We start from the raw sequence: 21,581 nt of genomic DNA, 5'->3' as shown, positions 1-21,581 counted from the left end.
AAATTGAATTGACCATGTGCTGATAGACAGAAGACATTCCTCTGATATGCTACAAGTAGATAGCTGTCGAGGAGCAGACAGTGATTCGGACCATTTTTTAGTCCGCACTAAATACAGACAGCGAATAGCTACATATAGGGATGGAAGAAGAGCGAAGGTGACCTCAAGGTATGATGATGAGAAGTTAAAAAGAGATGAAGCGATTGCCAACCAATTTTGCTTAATGGTAGGCAACCAACTTGAACAAAGAAGTCAAAGGTGGGAAAGCGAAAGTATTGAAGGAAAATGGAGTATAAGAAAGGAGATACTACATGAAACAGCACAGGAAGTGCTGGGAGAGAAGACGAAGATCCGAAGAGGTGAATGGTTTGATGAGGTATGTAGAACAACAATAAATGAAAGAAATGAGGCACGGAAGAGAATTCTTAATAGGGAAACCAGGTATAACACAGAACAATGCAGACTAAAAAGAAAGGAAGCAGACAGAGTGTGCAGGAGATAGAAACGGTACTTTGAGAAAGAGTGGATTGCAAAACTTGGAAGAATATAATAGTAATCAGCAGGTAACGAAAATGTATATTAGGGTGAAGGATATAAGGAAAGGCTTCCAACCGAAGACAGCTTTCTGTAAAGACCAAGTAGGAAACCTAATAGGGGGAAAATGAGATATTAGAGAGATGGGCAGAATACTTCAGTAAACTACTTAATGTGGAAGATGGGTCCCAAGATCTAGAATTGAATGATGGAGAAGAGTACCCAGAGGAGGACTATGATGACGAAACCGGAGCATCTCCAACACTAGAAGAAGTGAGAACAGCTACTAAGTCTCTTAAGAATAACAAAGTCCCAGGATTGATAATATCACTGCTGAAATGGTTAAGAACGGAGGAAACCAACTAATAAAGTATATGCACAGATGCCCGATCAATGGAGTATGACAATAATCTGCCCTATACATAAAAAGAATGATAAAACTTGCTGTGAGAACTATAGAGGTATAGCCCTACTGAGCGTAATATACAAAGTGCTTGCAAAGATCCTAGCCGGAAGATTGTCACCACTCACTGAGGGAATAATAGGGGATTTTCAGTGTGGTTTTAGACCAAACATATCCACTACGGATCAAATCTTCATGGTTAGGCAGATAATGGAGGAATGTTATGAATATAACATTAATATTCATCATTTATTTATAGACTTTAAACAGGCATATGATAGTATCATACGAGGAAAATTGTATGAGGCAATGAAGGAGCTAGGGATCCCAAGCAAGCTAATAAGATTAACCAGAATGACACTAAGGGTTACTAAATGCAAGGTGAAGATTGAAGGAGAGCTCACAAGGGAATTTGCAGTGAACCAAGGTTTGAGACAAGGAGATGTACTATCTACGATATTGTTCAATATAGCTTTAGAAAAGATCATGAGAAAAATGGGTCAAGGGAGTAACCCAGGAGGGACTCTTCAACAGAGTGAGCCAAAATCTAGCATATGCTGATGACATTGATATGATGGCACGAAGATTGCAAGAACTGAAGGAAGGACTGCAAAGATTGGAGAACACAGCTAGTGAGATGGGGCTCCACATAAAACAAACCAAGACCAAATACATGTTCTCAGCGCGAAATATGGAATTCAGGGAAGGCTAACATATACAACTTAATGGAGGCACTTATAAAAATGCAAAAGTTTTAAATATCTTGAAACATTAGTTACCATGGATAATAATATTAAGGAGGAAATAAAAGCAAGAATTACAGCTGGTAATCGAAGTTAAGAGTTTTCAAATCTCGTTGCCTAAATAGAAATTTGAAAATCAAAGTATATCAGGTAGTGCTAAGCCAGTGGTGACATATGGAACAGAGACATGGACTTTGGTGTAAGCAGATGAAGAACTTATGTGAAGATGGTAAAGAAGGATACTGAGGAAAATATACGGGCCAGTAAATGAGAATGGACATTGGCGAATAAGGAGAAACGATGAAATTAGAGCACTCTATAAAAAAACAGATATAGTTTCCGATATAAGAAGCATGAGACTGAGGTGGCTAGGACATGTGGAAAGAATGCCTGAAGACAGAGTGGTTAAGGTCTATAAAGGGACACCAGGAGGGAGAAGATTAAGAGGAAGGCCAAGGCAAAGATGGTTGAAGGATGTTGAGGAGGACCTTAGGAGGATGGGAGTAATACGGTGGACACGTCGAGCAGAAGACAGAAGAGAATGGTGTACCCGTATTTCCATACGTGCACACTAGTATCAATATATAAATATATCATCTTCTACATTTATTATTATTATCGAACTTTCAGCACGTCTCGAAATCCCCGTCAGTATCTGAGAAGCCAAGCAAAGGTCATTTGCCTTGCCCACAAAAGGCGACGGCTATATTTACGCTTTCTCTTCCAGAAGCCCCGTTGTCTCCCCAACGTGAAATATTTCCATTCTTCCCTGCAACCAACCCCCTCCTCCACGCCAGCCAATAGAAAGTAGACATGGACAAAACCCCTAACCCAACGGTGAATTTTGGCGGTTCAGTGTGCGTCTATAAGCTAGACAGAGGACATCGGTGTTGAGAATGCAAGTGAGGAGTCCGTGTTGAGAATTCAGGTGACAAGTGTGTGTCTAGGACTTGTGCCGGAGGATCTGTTGTCGAGAAGCTGCGATAGAAGTGTTGAGGATTTGCCTTAACAAGTCTTTGTCGAGAGATTGCGCTGAGAGTCCGTGTAAAAATGGTTATACTGAACATCCTGTGTCTAGAAGCCAGTTTCCGTCAATGCTGAGAGCATAGCATTTAACCCTTGATTTACGATGAACGGGATAGTTTTCGTCACAAGATAAACTATTATATATGTAACTGGTCAGTGTACAGAAGACAGATGTGAACTGTGACGTGTGATTCGGCGGCCTGATATATATGTAGGAATCGTCACCGGAGGGCACTGTGATTGACACCACGGACAGTTGGGACAACCAGGTTCCCTAAGGACAGACAATGGAGACATCAATACACAACGCCAGGACATCAGTGTAAGTGCGACCGGAATTGAAACTAAGGTGTGGACTTCCAGTTCTCATATCATGTAGAGATTCTCAACATAATACATATTCACTTATCACAGTCCACCAATCAAATCGCTATAATTTCATATGCAACCCATCCTTTTCCCCCATCTCAATAGTATTTTTCTATTGTTTATGTGCACCGTGCAGGTACAGCCGGGCATCGAACCCTGGACGGCTTGGTCCCCAACCGCCTATTGTTCGGCTTCAACCAAGCGGCCCAGGGGGGAAAGAGCTAGCCTGTACGGCCACAATGGGCTATCATTGTGAGAGAGGCCAAGGCCCTTTAGGGGCTGTAGCAGAAAAGGAAGAAGTAAGTAAGTAATCCGATAAGATAAATGAATGCCTAATTTAATTCATTAATGTAGCTCCATGTGCAACAAAGGCTGCAGAATCACGGTTCATTTAGTGCAACAAGGCAGTGTGATCCCGAATTTCAAGGGAAACAGGAGGTCTTAGGTGCGATTGTTCCACGAGTAGGCGTCGAAGATTATTCAAACTGGAGTCCCCCTGCTTACGCAAATCTTACCCAGAATGCATCGCCTACTACAGTTCTCATCATGTGATATTGAATCCGAAATTCCTTTCATAAAGATCCGATCCCACGGGATCCCACATGGGACGAACCAGGAGGATCAGAGTCCCGGAGTCCAGGGATTGGAGAAATTGCTTCTTGTCTCCCGAGGGATGTTGGCGGAGCGACGAGGATGAAACGCGTGATTGCCTGCGCGCATCCATGTAGATGAATCGCGGGATTGGGAAGGACAAGCGCTGCGTTTACCTTAGAGTAACGACAGCACAGGGTTGTTTTCTTGGCAGTCTTGACAAGACACGCCTACTCCAGCCGCCGGGGGTGGTAAGCGATCGACTCAGCATCTCTCCACTGAAGGGTCTGAGATCGAGTGCAGAACTGGGCAGTTACGTTACCTCTGTATCTTTCTTATTTAGCGTCGTATTTCTGCCACTTTTTGGATAATCGCGACGATGATAATGAGTGATGATAGATGTAACTGATGCTCACATAACCATACCATGGCGGGATTCGAACGAGCGAACTTCGGTTGCGAGATCAGAAGGATGTTCATTTTTATGTTATTTTCAAGCATTTGCGATTAATTCAAGCAGATACAAAAGTGACACAGAATGTAATATAATGTGTGGGTACCTACCTCCACAATTTCCACATATGCCTTCATGTCATCTTTCAATGTGTAGGAGTAGCTTTACACACACACACACACACACACACACACACACACACACACACACACGTGTGTCGGTACGTATGTATGCATGTATTATTACGATATGCCTGCTCCAAGTTGAATGAAAATAAAATTTGTCGGTACTGCTAAACTTACAGACAGAGAGAGACAGATACAGTGACAGGAATGGAAATAAAGAAACAAGGCTGACACACACACAGAGGCAGATAAATGAAGAAGGGTGACTCAGACAAATATAGTAAATAAAGAAGAGAGAGAGAGAGAGAGAGAGAGAAACTAAAAACGACATGAGAGACAAAACGAATACTGATCAAGAAGAGAAGCGGTAAACAAGAAGAAAGGGATAGCACACTATAGTTATTCTGTACTAAAACTGAATAAAAAAACAAAGTCCGAAAGAACACACAAGGAAAAAAGTTAGTACATATAACAGGGAGAATGAAAGAGAAAGCAGCCTTGATTTCATTTTTCCAGTACCACCACTGAGCCTCCCTGGGGCATCCATGATGTGCACATACTCATTCGGGAATCAAAAGAGCAGAGAACACATTCATTTTGTGCAGTAATTAATTGAACTGCCCAATTTCAGTTCTGAATGTTAACTGGTATTTCAAGGTTGTATTAATTATGCTAATTACCTTCCCCACACTACTGGATTCACTAAAAGAAAATCGCTGGAAAACGTTATATAAGGATTCATACGATAAAATACTTTTCCGCTGAATTAATTTGTATTTTTAGATTGCTATTCATGTAGATTTTATCACATAGACGTTGATGATAGTGAATGTTAAATAGCGCGCCATCTTGTGGGTAGAAACTTATTTAATTATTATTTATGGAAGAACTTGCACGAAAATGAATGGATGTTTGTGCTTTACTCCTCATCCTAGCATTTAACCTAGGAGCGGGGACTTTAGTTACATATTTAGTTTATCGTAATAACAATGTTGTCCATTTTTGGCAACTGTGACCCTACACAGGAGATGGACAAAAATATGGAAACACCACGACATCAAAACGGTTGATATCGACACAATTTTTCCACTTGAAATCTGACGAAGTGCGACATTCTTTTGTTTTGCACCTTGAGATAGGACCCTGTTGACAGTTGCGGTGTAGATAGCGTGCAGTGCAGTTGATACTGAATCATATCCGAGCTGACTGTTTTAAAGAGGGCAAATTGTTGGTGCCCGCATTGCATGCGCCTCGGTTACCACAGTAGCCATGTTGTTTGGCGTATCGAGAGGGACTCTATCCAAGATCATGAAGACATAATAGTGCGTTCTGAAAGACATCATCAGATAAACACCTGCGTGGATGAAAGTGACAGAGACAGAAGAACACTAAGGAGGATTGTGACCACGTTTTGCCTGAAGAATGGTGCAAGATCCCATTATCCACCATCCAGGACTTGTATTTGTCCATTCCTCGGAGACTGCACGCCGTTTTGGAAACTAAAGGCGGTTTTGCACCATATTAGCTACAGCATTCCGGCTTTTCTTCGCAGGTGTTTCCATATTTTTGTCCATCCCATGTATTTAGGACAAATGCAGTTTATCGAGGGTTACTAGCGTCGAACCGAGAAGTCAAACTGAAAAATATTAAGGTGGTATGTAATTTACTGAACTATACACACTGTATGTGTCGTTTGTAGACTCGAGCTGAGATATAGCGGAACGGAAGGTGTGATCAAGGTGAGAAAAATACGATATTATCGCAATCGTCGATGTCCATATGATCCGTATTGTCAATATCGATATATCGACGTCGATATATTCGATACTCGATGGCCTTGGTTCCATTTCAACTTCGGCTGCCATCTTGAAACATGGCGGACGTGGCACTTTCAGCAGTTTCTATTACAAATGCACTCCTGCAAGGCAAGATTCCACACTTAAGGGTATACCCATGGAGGATAGGGAATTACTCGGTATCTGAACTAAACTGCAAAAGCGTTGGACTACTCTAAGGCGGGGAAAGCGACACAGAAGGAGCGTGTACTTACGACCTCAAGTTTTCCACTCTGATAGTTTTTCCCCTAAGAAAAGACAGAAGAAAAAGAAAGAAATGGTATTAGTGTGCAGAGAAATCACTAGCAAAAGAAAGAAAAGTATAAAGAGAATTCAACTATAGCTACTAGCGACCAGAAACGACTATAAGTGACAAAGATGCAAAGTATTGATAGAATCTCAAGAGGAAAAAGAGTTTAAAAAACAGAAGAAAAAGAGACATTCTGCTTGCTATTCTAATAACGGTTGAACAGGAAGTTTACTACAAAATCTATTACTTTTCAACTAAAAAATTGCGATTCACTAACGATATTAGACAAAAAATAGTAAATATGTCGATGTTTCAACCAGCACTCGCAAGATGGCACTAAAATATGAAAATAATTATCTGTGGACATCCGACCAGATTTGTTCGAAACAATCTTTCAAGCTATAAGAGTTAATGTCATTCTTATCTTCAGAAACTCAAAATGAGACTGGTATTAGCTCTTGTAAGCATGTAAGACCATCAGGGATTAAGCTTGACGACATTCCTAGAGAATCTTTATAGATAATTTGTTTATATTTCTATTTACATAATGGCATACAAAAAATGTTCTACTTTGGGTATCCAGTATATTCGTTAAAAATAGAAACAATTTCAGACATATGAGTGACATATGTTTTCTTTGTTGCAGATATTTCTCGTAACAGATTATGAGGGCCTACCAGATGGCGTGATGGTAACGCTATCGCCTTGTAATCGAATAGTCCCGCGTTCGATCCCCGATGGAGGCATATAGTGTAGTAATTTTGATACAATTTTAAACTGTACGTCCGATCGCTATTGGTCTATTTGAGCATGAAGTCGACTTAACACAAACTCTGGTTATGAATACCTTGTACTAGTGCCATCCTAGAGATTTGCCTATTCTGTGGAAGCAGTTACGTTTAAGTAAACGACCTTGTCTCATTGTCAACCAATCTGTAGCTAGCTGGGTGCCTGGGCTTGCCAAAAGTTCTTCTGGAATGTCCAAGCAGGTGTGTCGTTCGACAAACATCTAGAGTGGGTCAAGAAATGTAGTGTGTGATGCGCGTCACGCAAAAAATGAAGGATACTCAGTAGCACTTTATTCTAATTTTTTTAACGTCTCTTTCTTGCCTGAGAAAACTGCTTCAACTACACCAGTTCGGGGACGTTACTGCCCTAAGACCAGTGGCGGCGATTGGGTTTCCAAACGGGGGGGGGGATAGAGTTTATTTATCCACAGTAGACAAAGCTTAGCATAGCGCGGGGGCCAAAGTGGCAAAAAGTGGGGGGACTGTCCCCCACGCCCCTCCTAATCGCCAACACCGCCTAAGACCAATTTCCTTGAACAGAAATGTTATTTTTTCTCTTCTTTGACCCCTTGAGAGTGTACCATGCCTGAAAATGACGTGCTCCTTCTCTAAAGAGTGTTCTTACTGGTCCTACCAAAGACCACCACCTTTACTTTAGTCGAGTATATCATCCTTTCCTATGTCATTAGATTAGCTACATTGTAGTAATCATCTGCTGCGGCTACCGAGCTGGCCTCAGGAAGGGCAACACGTGCACTCGCCCTAGGCCCCGTGCTTCAGAGGGACCCCGCACTAGATTAAAATAATTGTGTACAGTTTATGGGACGTTGGTGCTTCCAGCTAAACAATTAATCTGATTTTTATTGACCTTTTTGTTTGTCTTGACACAAACATATTCAAAATTAATTAAGTCACATTTTAAACAAAGTACTGCATGAAAAACGTGTTGAAATATTTTAGTCAAATATAGCTAATATGCATTATTCGTTTATGTAGAATGAAATCATGAAGTGAAAATAATATTTTTATGAAGCAATGGAACCTTGCTACATCGTCAAAATTTAATGAAAAGTAAGAAAAAGAGAACTACGATAGAGAATGTTATTGGATATGATTAAGCATTCCCGCTTTGATACGTAAAATAATAGTTTGATAGTGATACACCCAGTTTCTTAATCTATATCTATATATGGTACAGGGTGAGTCACCTAAAATTACCTCCGGAAATATTTCGTGAACAACAATAAAAATTGAAAAACTGCTTTCGGAGATAAATAGGTATGAGAGGGGCTCATGAAATTAGTGGACACAATATGTTTAACTACGTAAGGAAGTACGATTTTCAACACAAACTTAGTTTTTTTTAATGGAAACCCCATTTTATTTTCAGCTCGTTTGAAAGTAAGCAAATATTATTAAGAATGGCGTTTGTTACATTGTAATACGCCAAGTACTTCTCAAGTAATTGTAACCTGAAGTTGACGCTTGAAACAAACATTCTCACAAGTTGATTCGTGTGTCGTAACATGCATATCCCCCTTTTGTCGCCATTCGGGTATCGTAACAAACATGTTACTCTTCTGCAAACTATGCGTTGTGCTTAGGAAAGTTGTTAAGTTTCAACAACTTCGGGTTACAATAAAATGTCTAGTTTGTACATAACTAAGCTTTGACAAATTATCTAAAAGGTTCTGCTACATCTTTCTGAGTTAACAAATAATTGTTAAAAAAGTATACATTTTAAACATTCTGCCATCAGTTACATACATAAATGTTAGTACATTAACATCTTTCTAATTTTTAATTGGCGTTCATTTATTTGCGTCATAATTTTTAGTACATTGGAACAATCAACTCTTCTCGTTTGGTCATGACAAATCCTTAAGTTTTCAACTTTTAAACTTTGCAGCTTATACATTTTTTCCTTGAAATTGATTTATCAAATTTATCAAATAAAGCAAGGGCGTAACAAAGTGCACTAATTAACAAGACATTGGTGATAGTGTACGTACGTCAGAACTGTTGCTGAGAAAATAGTATTTTCAGACTCTGAAAAGGTCGGGATGATGATTATCTATGGCGAGTGCGGCACATGCGTGCAGGCTGTATGCGTAACGACATTTACGCTCGGCTCTGCCGACAGGCGCCTTCACGCTCAACTTCAGGTTACAATTACTTGAGAACTACTTGACGTATTACAATGTAACAAACCCCATTCTTAATGATTGCTTCCGTACTTTCAAATGAGCTAAAAATAAAATGGGGTTTCCATAAAAAAAACTAAGTTTGTGTTGAAAATCGTACTTCCTTACGTAGTTGAACGTATTGTGTCCACTAATTTCATGAGCCCCTCTCATACCTATTTATCTGCAAAAGCAGTTTTTCAATATTTATTGTTGTTCACGAAATATTTCCGGAGGTAATTTTAAGTGATTCACCCTGTATATAAAAATGGGTGTATGTGTGTATATATGTGTATTTGTTCCGGCATAACTCTCGAACGCCTGGAGCAATGTCAACCAAACTTGGTACACGTATCACTTGCAATCTGGAAAGAAATTCTGTGGGGGTAAGATACTCCTGGCACCCCTAGAGGTGGGAGAGTGAAGGGGTGACATGTAAAAATAATCGAAAACGACCGATATTACTGTGGAATCCATAGCTTTCGGGGTCGCTAAGATGAATACTGACACACTCAATTCCGTTGAATTTTATTATTCTTGCTCCTGGAGTGAAACTTAAAATGTTGTTTATAATCAACATTTGAGTTAAATTAATATTATAGTGAATTTGTAAAAGATTTTACTTTATAATTTGTATACTGTGCTTATACTTTTAAATACCTGAAAATAAAATTAGTTACATTTTACACTATAGTAAGAATTCATTATTTTCCCGTCTAATACAAGATTGGGATAAATAAATACCCGGGCAATGCCGGGAAATCGATTCCGTGCTCGTAGCGAACACGTGCTCTTAGCGAACACCGGAAGGAAAGGATTTGCAGGTGCGTGCTGTTAGCGAACACACAAACTTGCCCTGTCTTGTTTGTCCTTGAAAGTGGTCAACATGCAAGTGTTGCCAGTGATATCTTATAATCATTTTGTGTTTGAAATTAGTTAAATGAAGGATCCTCAATAATTTAGGTTAACTATATGAAAGTTTTTGTTAAAATATTGATATATTTCATCTTCCTTAAAAATCAAATTTTACATAGGAAATGTAAATGTTAATCAACCTAGGTTACTTTTTGTACAAAGAACAACTTCCTAAGACATTTGTAAATGTTATTATAAATTTTCAGTTGCTCCAAAGCTGTTTTCATCCGGGTGTCGATGTTCATGTAAGTATTCTTCCTTTTACCGCTACACTCCAAGTTCTCCCTGCCTAATTTCGAACATGGCTAAATGCCTATGTTGTTAGGTTAGGCTAGCTATGTTTAGTTTTCTTCAACTAAATGGTAATTTTTCATTGTATTTATGCTAATGGAACCTAACCTAACAGGACTAAACTAACCTCGTAGGCATTCCTCGTCTGACGTCAGAATACAAGGTAGCAAAACTGTTGTGCGAAAAGGAAGAATGATCAGGGGTGAGTCAGGCCAGGTCAAGAGGCACCAGCCACCGAGGTGTTTCTCCATGCAAGTTGGCTTATTCCTGGCAACACTTGCATGCTGACCAGATTCAATGACAAATAAGACAGGACACGTTTTGCGTGTACGCTAACAGCACGCACCTGCAAATCCTTCCGTAACTGTGTCCGCTAAGAGCACGTGTTCGATACGAGCAGGTTCGCTAACACCACGGCACCGGGCAATCAACTAGTTAAATATAATAAACATCTCACCAGTGGCACGTTGGAAATGAAGAGAAAACTAATATAGGAACTTTCACTAGTTTCCAAAATTTGTTGACTTTAACCTTATGGCTCTTAGGTAATAATAATTATTAAATAAATTACTTGTTTATTAACTCAAGGACTCTGGGGGTAAAACCTGGTAAGTGGAATTTTGGTCATTACTGAATTTAAGCAGAAACTTTATTAGAGGCAATACTGTAGATAAATTATTTTCGTGTTGTGTTTACCAATTTCAAAAGGGTTCAATGAGTACAGTGTAAAAAGCGAGAATTGAAGGATGGCTCTTTTCACTTTGTAACTCTATAATGACCAAAATATCAGCATGTTTTACCCTCTCTCTCTTCAATGACAATATACGCGAATAGGACATTTATACTTCAGACTAAGGGAAAAAAATAAGTTTTTTTCAGGTCTCCGAAAACTATTGGTTGTAGGACCCGCGGTGGTCTAGTAATATCTATCTCCATGGCAGAGCGGTTAGCACAGCGAGGGGTCCCGGGTTCGAATCCCGCCTAAGACATGGATGTTTGTGTTTCTCCGTAATTTGAAAAAGCAGGAATATAGTAAAAACTGATGTGCGTGAAAGTTGAGAAAATAGTGAATGACGGGGGAAAATAGCACATACGGATATTCCTTAAAAAAAAAAAAGTCGGTAGGGCGTCCGACTACCATGCGAGAGACCCGGGTTAGATTCCCGAGGTTGATGATCTAAGGTCGAAATTTTTCCGGCCTTGTCCCCGCATAAAGCGGCTCTGGGGCTCACCCAGCCTCAAGTCAATGGGTACCTGGGCGGAACTTTACCTTTACCTATAGGGGATGCGTAAACAGTATGCCCCAAGCCCCACACTCATCTAGGGCCAGTCTTGGGACCCATCATCCATGCATATTCATACTACGAATGGGTTTTCTCGGGACAATTCCTCGTTAGGAACGACAGGTATTTCTCATCTACAAGGAGCATCGCATCTGGTAAATACGTATTTGGAAACATGCTGTTCTGCACCGTTTAGCAACCAGTGACAGTTTACAGACTGAACCAGCTCGTACTGTCACGAAGCTCGTTCGCATTACGTAAATCGTCACATACTCTAGGACTGTGTTCGGCATTTAGCAGGCTGTATCGACATCTGTTGCTTTGTTAAGTGCTTCTCGCTTAGCGCAACATGTGATGCAAACCTTCGGAATGAAATGCTCCAAGTTCTCTATCAGTCAAGAAGACACCAGTCTCTTGCGTAATTTAAATTTCTTGGTCTTCTTTGATTGGAATGTCTGAGTAAAATTCATGACTCTTCCCAATGGATGTGGTATGTGCATCATTGAAGCTATTGCATACGATAGTAAAAAACAAAGTAAAACAGAGAGAAGAAGTTCTGGATCCGTGTAGCAATTCCAAGGTTCTGGATACGTGCAGCAATTCTGGGGTTCGGTATTCGTGTAGCAATTATAAGGTTCTGCATCCGTGCAGCACTTCTAGAGTTCTGAACCAGTGAATCAATTCTGAGGTTCTGGATCTGTGCAGAAAGTCTAAGGTTCTTCATACGTGAAGTTTAGGGCTCTGGTTCCTGGTATCAATTCTAAGGTTCTGGATCCGTGTAGCAATTCTAAGGTTCTGGATTCGTGTAGAAATTCTAAGGTTCTGGATACGTGCAGCAATTCTAAGGTTCTGGATTCGTGTAGCAATTCTAAGGTTCTGGATACGTGCAGCAATTCTAAGGTTCTGGATCCGTGTAGCAATTCTAAGGTTCTGGATTTGTGTAGCAATTCTAAGGTTCTGGATACGTGCAGCAATTCTGGGGTACGGGATTTGTGTAGCAAGTATAAGGTTCTGGATCCGTGCAGCATTTCTAGAGTTCTGGACCAGTGAAGCAATTCTAAGTTTCTGGATCTGTGCAGCACTCCTAAGATTCTGGATCCGTGCAGAAAGTCTAAGGTTCTTCATACGTGAAGAAAATTTAGGATTCTGGTTCCTGGTATCAATTCTAAGGTTCTGGATCCGTGAAACAATTCTAAGGTTCTGGGTCCGTGCAGAAAGTCTAAGATTCTGAATCCGTGCAGAAAGTCTAAGGTTCTGGATCCTAGTATCAAGTCAGGTTATGAATCCGGGTAGCAATTCTAGGGTTCTAGATTTAATAGGAAGTCCGCATTCAGAAGCAAGTTCACGATTCTGGATTTATGTAGTTTAACAAAGATTCAGGAAATTTTTCATTCGAATAATTCAAACTCTGAACTGCACGTGCACTCTGCAAAGCCAAAATATCAAAACAAGCTCCAGTGGTTCAAAGCTTTAACAACCCACCGGAAAATGCAGCCCTAGAACTGCAGTTGCAATACACAACGACAGGAAATAATTTACGGCCTTCCTGTGTAGATGCATCGGTCAATAAATACTGACCGCCGACCCATAAAAAAGGGGGCTGTTTAAAATGCCATTTTTATCGCACTAGCGAGATTATTGTAAGCATTATTAAAGCGGGGCTTTATTAATATTTATTGTTCACGTTTACAGGGCGTTTGCCTGGCAAATTTGATCCTCTTCGAAAATTTAACATGCATGACGAAAACGTATGATGGGTTTTTATAGCGGTGATGGTTGACGTAACTGGCTGATGTTTTGCGAGATGTGTTGGTCGTTGGATTTCATGCTCTGTGGTTTTAATTTGCGTGTTTTTACTGATATTATAATTGCTGCTTTTGAATCGGCAGTTGCAACTCATAAATTAGCACCATTCTTTCACTACGAATTAGATGGAGTATGCTCGTACTGGACTATTGCCCCATTCCTTTCAACAACATATACCTTGTGTCTGACACTTTGTTGATTCTGTGAATTTCCGGTCTTGAACGTACGCTACATGAAATCAACCCGGCAGTTAATTGGACAATATTCGTCTAAGCCCCGCGACAGGTTAACTTTGCACCAACCTTTCATATAAACAGACCGATACGTGCGCGCAGAATATAGTTCAGCTGCAACACTGCCGATTTCTATTGGCGTTGATATGAACAGCTCGACGGTTGAGGCAAGACTCACACGGAAGATGCTGAGCGCTGTAATCTCGTGGATTAATACATAACCTGCTGCAAACTTAACCTCTCACGGGCCTTAGTGCTTTTATTTTTTACCTATTCTAACACTACATTTTGCGAGAGCACTACTTTTCACGTCTTAGGTTTGTTAAGCTTACGCATAATTGAGCAGTTGGTATTGAAAATCGAGAAATAAAATATAATACTCTTCTAGTGTTATGATGTATTTCTAGTTGTTCCGTTATGTCAATTGTGAACGCGTTATTGCGTGAGGAATGCAGTCAGTGCCATCTATTGGCCTTTTAACGTAACAACAAAAGACAAGATTGGCGAGCCACACTGATCTGTTACGAATCGATGATGACATGTTTCCCATTGCATGAACGCGACCGACGAAGCCGCCATTCCGCTCCTTTTACCAGCGCTACAGTAGGGCAATCGGGCCTTGACCTACAGTTAAAATGCAATCGGAATCACTATACTATGATTCGAGCTCAGGGTCTCTTGTTTAGAGGGAGATTGTTTCCGTAACATCTTTGGCAGTTATGCATTTGAAGCTTCGGAACGAGTCACAACTCTCGAAGAAGCCAATTAACCAAGCGAGCCGCTGACGTCATCTCAACCCAGAACCTATCACTAAGCTCCCTGCTCAGGCTGCACACGCCCACTATGCTCGCTAGACAGACTCGCGCAGTGAGCTGGAGATGTTCCGAAAGTAATTCGACTCTACAAAGCGACAACGTTAGTTTAAACATTCGGATAATGTTGAACACCCGAACACTTTTGGTACACTTGGTCAAAAGTGATCAAAATAATTTGTGAAAAGAGATTTAAAAGGTTTCCCGCGTTGTAGCACTTTGAACCGTTAACTTGCGATCTCGTCAACGAAATTTCCGGGTTCGAATCACGGCCTGGTCATGGGTGTCTTTTCTGTCTCATCTTCATCAATTTCGTCTAATCATCACTCATCCTCATCGTCGTGATTAGCCAAAAGTGGTAGAAAAGCGACGTAAAATAACGAAAATGCAAATGCAGAAATGGGGAACTTTTATGAATTACTTCTTTACAAGTTTAAGGAGCAACCCCCTCCCTGCTAATTTTCACCAAATTCCTGATATTTAAATTTATAATACTTAGTACATTATCAACACAAGAAAGAAAGAACATTTAATGAACCAATTTTAAGTGAAAAATAATATGCAAGTACAAAAACTTCTCTCCCTTCCCAGATTAATGCTTATTGAAAAAAAATCTCAATTTGTTTCTACCGGTCAATTATAAGCCTTGAGAGATTCCCGCAAGCAGCAAGCACTTGGAAATAAGCACTATATATCTGCAGCAAACATGACGCCCATCAAAAGCCATCTTCATTTTAAACCTTAATATTCTTTTACAGGTGCTGCGGACGACCCTCCACCATGGTATATTCATGAGCCTCCGTAATAGCGGTTTCAACTGGAACCTGTAAGCAAGACTTTTTTAATAATCCAGCTTTATCCCAGTTCGTTTCGTCTGGAATGAGTTTTTCTCCATTTGCCGAGGCAAAAAATGTGGAAAACAGGAAAAAAATATATCGCTGCTTTTTAAAAAATACGGGAAAGAAATCGTAATTGAAACAGGTACGCTGGGGCCGTAAAAGAGAGATTATATTTCTGCCCCTTTTTTTGGCCCCTTGCATTAAAAATGGTTTCATGAAAATTTGATAAGCTTTGGAAAATGCTATATAATATTTATGTTTGCATGAGTTTTCGAAATTTGCTTACATAAAAGTTTTTCTCACAACTGTGAGATCCTGGAAGTCCGCACACTAAATGTTTACCTACTATCACGATTATTGTGTCTAATTGAATACAAAATGGCAATTGAGATATTTTGGCGCCAATAAGGCTGTTACGGGAATTCCCCTACGGTGTTGCCAGGTATAATTTCGCGAATGTCCCAATCGTATCACAGAAAACATCATAACTATTTCTGCTGGTGGACAGTTAGACTAATACGAAGCGAAGACAGTTTCAACATTTGGAATTCTTATCTAAGCACGTGCTGATTTACGAGGAGGAAGGGTTTAGGAATGTATTAACAAAAACTAGAAGTAATATTTATGTTTTTAAGGACATGAATTGATGTCGCGATAGCTGAAACGAAACTGTAGTCTATTTTCACCCATCATCGAAAAGCAGGAGCATGCAGAGGGCTTAAATATAGCTCGTATCGACTTTGTCCGATTGCAGCTGGCTTGCTTCATAATTTAATAATAGTAGCGTGTCAGTAATCAGCTGTTTCCGCACGAATCATGCCTTCTACCCTTTCTGCCCTGGCAGTGACGTCATACGCTAATGATCGAAAGTTTCGTTCGTATGTCTGTTTTGAGGCAGACCTGGCGACGCGTTCTTGTAGTCTGTGGGTCTGACTCTGTTCCAATGAGAATCACAGCATTGATTTTTAAAGGATTGCTGTTTTAAAGTGAATCTTTAAGGAAGATTCTCTCGTTAAGGTATTTAAAAGTGAGCGACAGATGGCAATAATGTAAAGGAATTAAAAACAATCTATGTTCAAGGCTGTATTGAAATCACAGACCTTCTTATGGAATAACATTTTTTGGTAGGGAATCTGCGTAAATATCATGACAAAACGTTTAATGTTTGTATCTTTCTTGTCCAGATTAACTTAAGGCTTATCTAAATAATTCATATATAAGAGCGATAAAATAGACATGTACAGTTCGTGACATTTGCAATGACAATATCTTGTGAGATCTGAGGCCTCCAGCAACTGCCTAATCTCAAATTATCGTTTCCTTAAGTTCACAGATTGCACAAATGAAAATGTAGACAAATCATAACTTCGAATATATACGAGAACACATTTGTACAATCACAATGGCATTCACAGCCATTCTTAGATGTTCATTTTTTTATCAACAACCTTTCAAACAAAATAAATATGTATCAGTGTTGCAAACACCTTAAATTCTTTCCAATAATTTCATAATAATTGTGAATGTCAATATTGGACAGTCACACATCATATATTAGAAAGCTAGATTCACGCTACACCGTAGACAAAGTGAAGTGTTCCCACTATCAATACTCAACCACACGACAGCATATATCAGAAGACAAGGTTCAGCCTATACTGTAAACGCGAAAAGTTCCCATTATCAATTCTCCATCACAACAGCACATATCAAGAAGAAAGGGACACCGGGATTCTACTCCAGGCAGCTCACATTGTACCGCAAACATGAAGTGTGGTTCGCATTATACAGCTACAAAGACTTGGGCATTATATCTAGAAGGCCTTATGAACGAATCCGCTACAGGGATATGGACAAGAATTGGCGTCACACTAACAGTTTCAGTCAGTCGCAAGATTCAGCACCTAATCTCGAACAGAACAGTATCGACGATACTTCATCTACATGTTTGTGTGTGTATGTACAGTATGTGGAGAGAGAGAGAGAGAGAGAGAGAGAGAGAGAGAGAGAGAGAGAGAGAGAGAGACAGACGACGTTCGTGGCGGAGTGGTTAGCAGGGCGCTACGACGCCAGGGGTCCCGCTTCCAATCTAGACCTGGGAATGGGTGTTCTTTGTGAGTTTCTCTTCATTAATTTTATCATCACTCATACTCATTCTCGCGATTAGCCAAAATTGGCAAAGGAAAAAGGTTCCGAAAAGCCGGAAGACTGGAATGGGATTTCCTTATCTATTTGTTAGACTGGCAGATTATAGTGTCGTGTGAGACCCAAGGCATAGAAATCAGTATACACGAGCAGTTGACTTTTGTGATGACAGAAGCGAACGCACCCAATCCTACGATAGCTGCCACCTTTCAACTCGAGTCGGTACACGCCTAGATTCTGTGAAATCCCGATTCTTCCGGTAACAAACGCATATTTAATCATAATCAATGCCAAACATTTACGCAATATTTGTATCCATCCATACACCTAGCCACTAATAGCAGTAACTGGGGGACTTTGGTAATCTGCCCCGGGGGATCCCCCCCCTGAGTCTCGGTACGCTCCTGCACTAAATAGTAAAACTCAAAGAGAGGAGGGAGGAGGAGGGAAGCAGCCGCACTTGTTCCGGTTCTTCAAGTAATTCGTTTCCACAGCTGCCACACATGAAAGTGGATATGGTTCCTCCTTGTGCGTTTGTAAACCCATAATAGCCAAAATAGGGAAAAACAATGCAAGCAATGACCTGAACTCATTAGTTTATACGTGCGGAACATGGAAGGCTTTTCCTGTGGCAAGATGCATTACATGTCAATTTAGGCTACGGTCTCTACGTAATTGGGTGCATTAAAATATGGACGAGAGGTTGGCTATATTGGAGCACCAGCACGAGTAATTCAATATTGGATAATTCGGCAAATGCCAAGGTGAAACCCGTACGCAACAAATGGTTACAGGATACAAAGACCACTTTCATATCATTAGCATGGCATGGCATCTGACGTTTTGAAGTTGTGTTGAGCTGTTTTGGCCCTTGACTCTATGAAATTGCTTTCACACTTCTCTACATCCCAAGAATGTCGAACACCATAAGCGTAAATAGGTTGTTTGAGGTCCAAAACTGCCTTGTACTCATTTTGATACTTACGAGTTTGTATTTGTCTTATTTTTCGTAATTTTACGTTATTTTATCCATTTCTTTACTAATAGAAACGATAAGGAAAAAGATAAATACAATTGATAGGCACTCATAGAGATACACCCAGGCCCTCTGGCGACATGTATTCAAGTATTCCTGGGTTCGATCCTTGGTTGGTGGCATGTTGAACAGTGTGGTTCAGATCAAACTTTTAACTGTTAACGTCTACGCCTTAGGTGAGTAGTTGGACACTGAACACGCTAGGATTCAAACGGAATACGTGTCACGCGTTATTATGTCAGTTTTGCTACATGACGAAATTTAGTAATCTCACACAGTGGTTCTTGATTAACCTGTAGATTTTCAGTTACTAAGATATTGTTTGTTTGAGATGCTGATATGTGGCGTATTATCTTGTTTATCTTGTAATGTGGATAGCGAGGGTATACAACGACGTAATGCAACCAATTCAACCAATCAATCGAGTGTTCCTAGCGTCTAAAGAGACAAACCTGTTGGAGAGAAAATCTCGGTTTCGCCTCGGCAATGCTGGTCTCGTTCACGTAACGGTTTCTAAAACTGTGGGCCTTGTTTTGTGTCATCCCTGTTTAAGGTCCAAGCCGCCAAAGCCTCGCTAAATTTATACGGTTAGGAGTAAGAGAAATGGATAGTCGTATAATATTTATTTAAAGAAAAAAGATAAAACACATTTATTTCACTAACAAAATAAAACACTAATATTTATATGAATAATTTCCATAACATTAAACATAATTCAATGCTGACGGTGCGGGAAATGGATAAACTGCATACATCCTCCATTTTCTGGATAAATTTACACTGCAATATCACAAGTGACGTACTGCTCGTATTGGTAGAGTCTTTTAATAGAGGCCCCGTGGAAAATGTGCTCCTTGCTTGTAGGCATCCCTGGTACACCGAAGAGAAGAGCGGGGCAGAGAACAGTCCAGGATATCGGTGGCAAGCATATTCGACAATATGACATGACATGACATGACATATCCTGGACTGTTCTCTTCCCCGCTCTTCTCTTCGGTGTACCAAGGTTGCCTACATGCAAGGAGCGCATTTTCCACGGTGCCTCTTCTAAAAGACTCACCCTGTATAAGCAGTGTGGGATTTAAGAAATTTCCAGTGGGTAAACTGGGTCACTCTACACTTCGTATTATGTCATTCAACTTTAAAGAAATGGATTTCAAACAAATTTTTAATAATTGCTGAAAATTTTCCAATTTAAGTTTATGTCTTGACAGGAAGAAAATGTCCACTGTAGGATCAGAAGAGCTAATTGGGACTGGGCCTACAGTTTTAAAATAAGATTTTGACACCCACCCAAGAATTCAAGTCTCGGACCTAAATTTTGGGGATCTGAATGGAACTTGGGCATAATTTTTTTTTGGGGGGGCGGGGGCTGAATCCAAAACTTTTCTAACCCATAATAAGAGCGCCCAATACTAATGCTGAATTGAATCGGCAGGTTTTAGAAGGAAATGAAGACCAAAAAATGGCAAAATGACCTTTTGTACTGTACATCATCAGAAAGCGTCGCTCTACACGTGAGTGTGAAGAAAGATATAAAAAGCAGTCCCTAGAGGAACATAAATAACCCTGCAATCAACGTAAGGTGTAAGAACTTATACAGTTCTTTTTGATTTCCCACAAATTTACTTTTTGGACTTATTCCCTTCTTAAACCTGCAGATTCAATTTCTGCACATTTGCGAAATCATCAAAATTACTCATTAACTTGCTTCTCAGGCCCCAGGAGCTTAACACAAGTTCCATTAACTTGTTAATTCTGAAAATTGTTGGGCCGGCCCCCACCAAGTTATCACTAATTAATCTGGAACTCCTTGAATTCAAGATGATAGGGATTACCACTACTAGTATAAATCTAACGCCCATTATTGTGTTCGTAATTTCATGATCAATTGTTGTTACAGAACTGATCAAGGGAATGAAAATCAATATCGATTCTTCTGTATTTTTAGTCATGATATTTTATATATGTTTCAGCTTGCTACCAACTTGACAATGCATGCTGAAACCAAAAATATTTCCACCTTGCCCATGTGTTTTACCTCAGTGATGCTGAATGATTATGTATGTGTAACAGTGGCGTAGCATGGGCATTTCGGGTGGGAACGGCAAGTCCGAAGGAAAGGTCGGCCCTTTTTTGGTTAATAATTTACTTATAGAATTAGTCGCCACAGGTGTTGTTTATTTGCCTGAAGTCAGCTGGGTTTGCAATAAAGCATCATCATCCATGCAGTTTTTAGCTAGAAAATGAGATGCCTCACTATGCAACAAATGTTTTAAACTCTGGTGTTTTAGACACAAATCATTATAAAACCTACCTGAATCACAAGCCTCTGGACAACAGTAGACGTCATTGTTGTGAATGATCCAACTAATGATTGATTTGGTTTATTTTACTTCGCTTTTCTACCACTTTTGGTTAATCGCGAATATGAATATGAGTGATGATGATATTGATGAAGGGACACTCACAAAGAACACCCGTGCTCACTCCGGGATTCGAATCACGGGCCTCTGTCGTCTTGGCGCGCTGTGCAAAACACTCTGACACGGAGGTGGGCGGATGATCCAACTATCGTACACTCTACTAACATAAGAGTTCCGATTAGTAATTCAGACCACTGTTTATTACGTCTTGAGAATGTTGATAAACATTTTAAAATAATTTTGTCCAGAGACCATTCGATGTTAAGAGTTTTCAAATGAATGCTAAACATTTTCATTGACACAATATTAAGCAGTTACATAATAACTAAAAAATAATAACCCGCAAAACTATTATTTTTCTATTATTATTAAGTGGTAGAGCAGCCACAGGCTGAACTTCTACCACGAGGACTTCAGCAACTTATTTGACAAAAACTGTGTTGATCTTTTAGTTTTTAATGCACATCGCTGTTCGTGCGATAAATTATACAATG

At 40.0% G+C, this 21,581-nt stretch overlaps 1 protein-coding gene across 2 annotated transcripts in view; it reads right to left on the bottom strand.

Moving 5' to 3' along the window:
- Positions 1-21,581, bottom strand: part of LOC145977740 (GTPase-activating Rap/Ran-GAP domain-like protein 3) — a 742,197-nt gene that overhangs the window by 372,033 nt on the left and 348,583 nt on the right. The window contains exon 3 of one of the 2 annotated variants that reach the window (XM_083109991.1): positions 6,296-6,328. The exons of the other annotated variant lie outside the window; for it this stretch is intronic. Within the exon in view, the coding sequence (XP_082966117.1) occupies positions 6,296-6,328 (33 nt within the window). The remainder of the gene's footprint in view (positions 1-6,295; positions 6,329-21,581) is intronic. 2 annotated transcript variants of the gene reach the window in all.

The sequence above is a fragment of the Lepisma saccharinum genome, chromosome 23, assembly GCF_977018435.1.
Source record: "Lepisma saccharinum chromosome 23, izLepSacc3.1, whole genome shotgun sequence".
Lineage (NCBI taxonomy): Eukaryota > Metazoa > Arthropoda > Insecta > Zygentoma > Lepismatidae > Lepisma > Lepisma saccharinum.
Note: the sequence above shows the minus strand (reverse complement) of the source record. Positions and strands in the feature narration are given on the sequence as shown.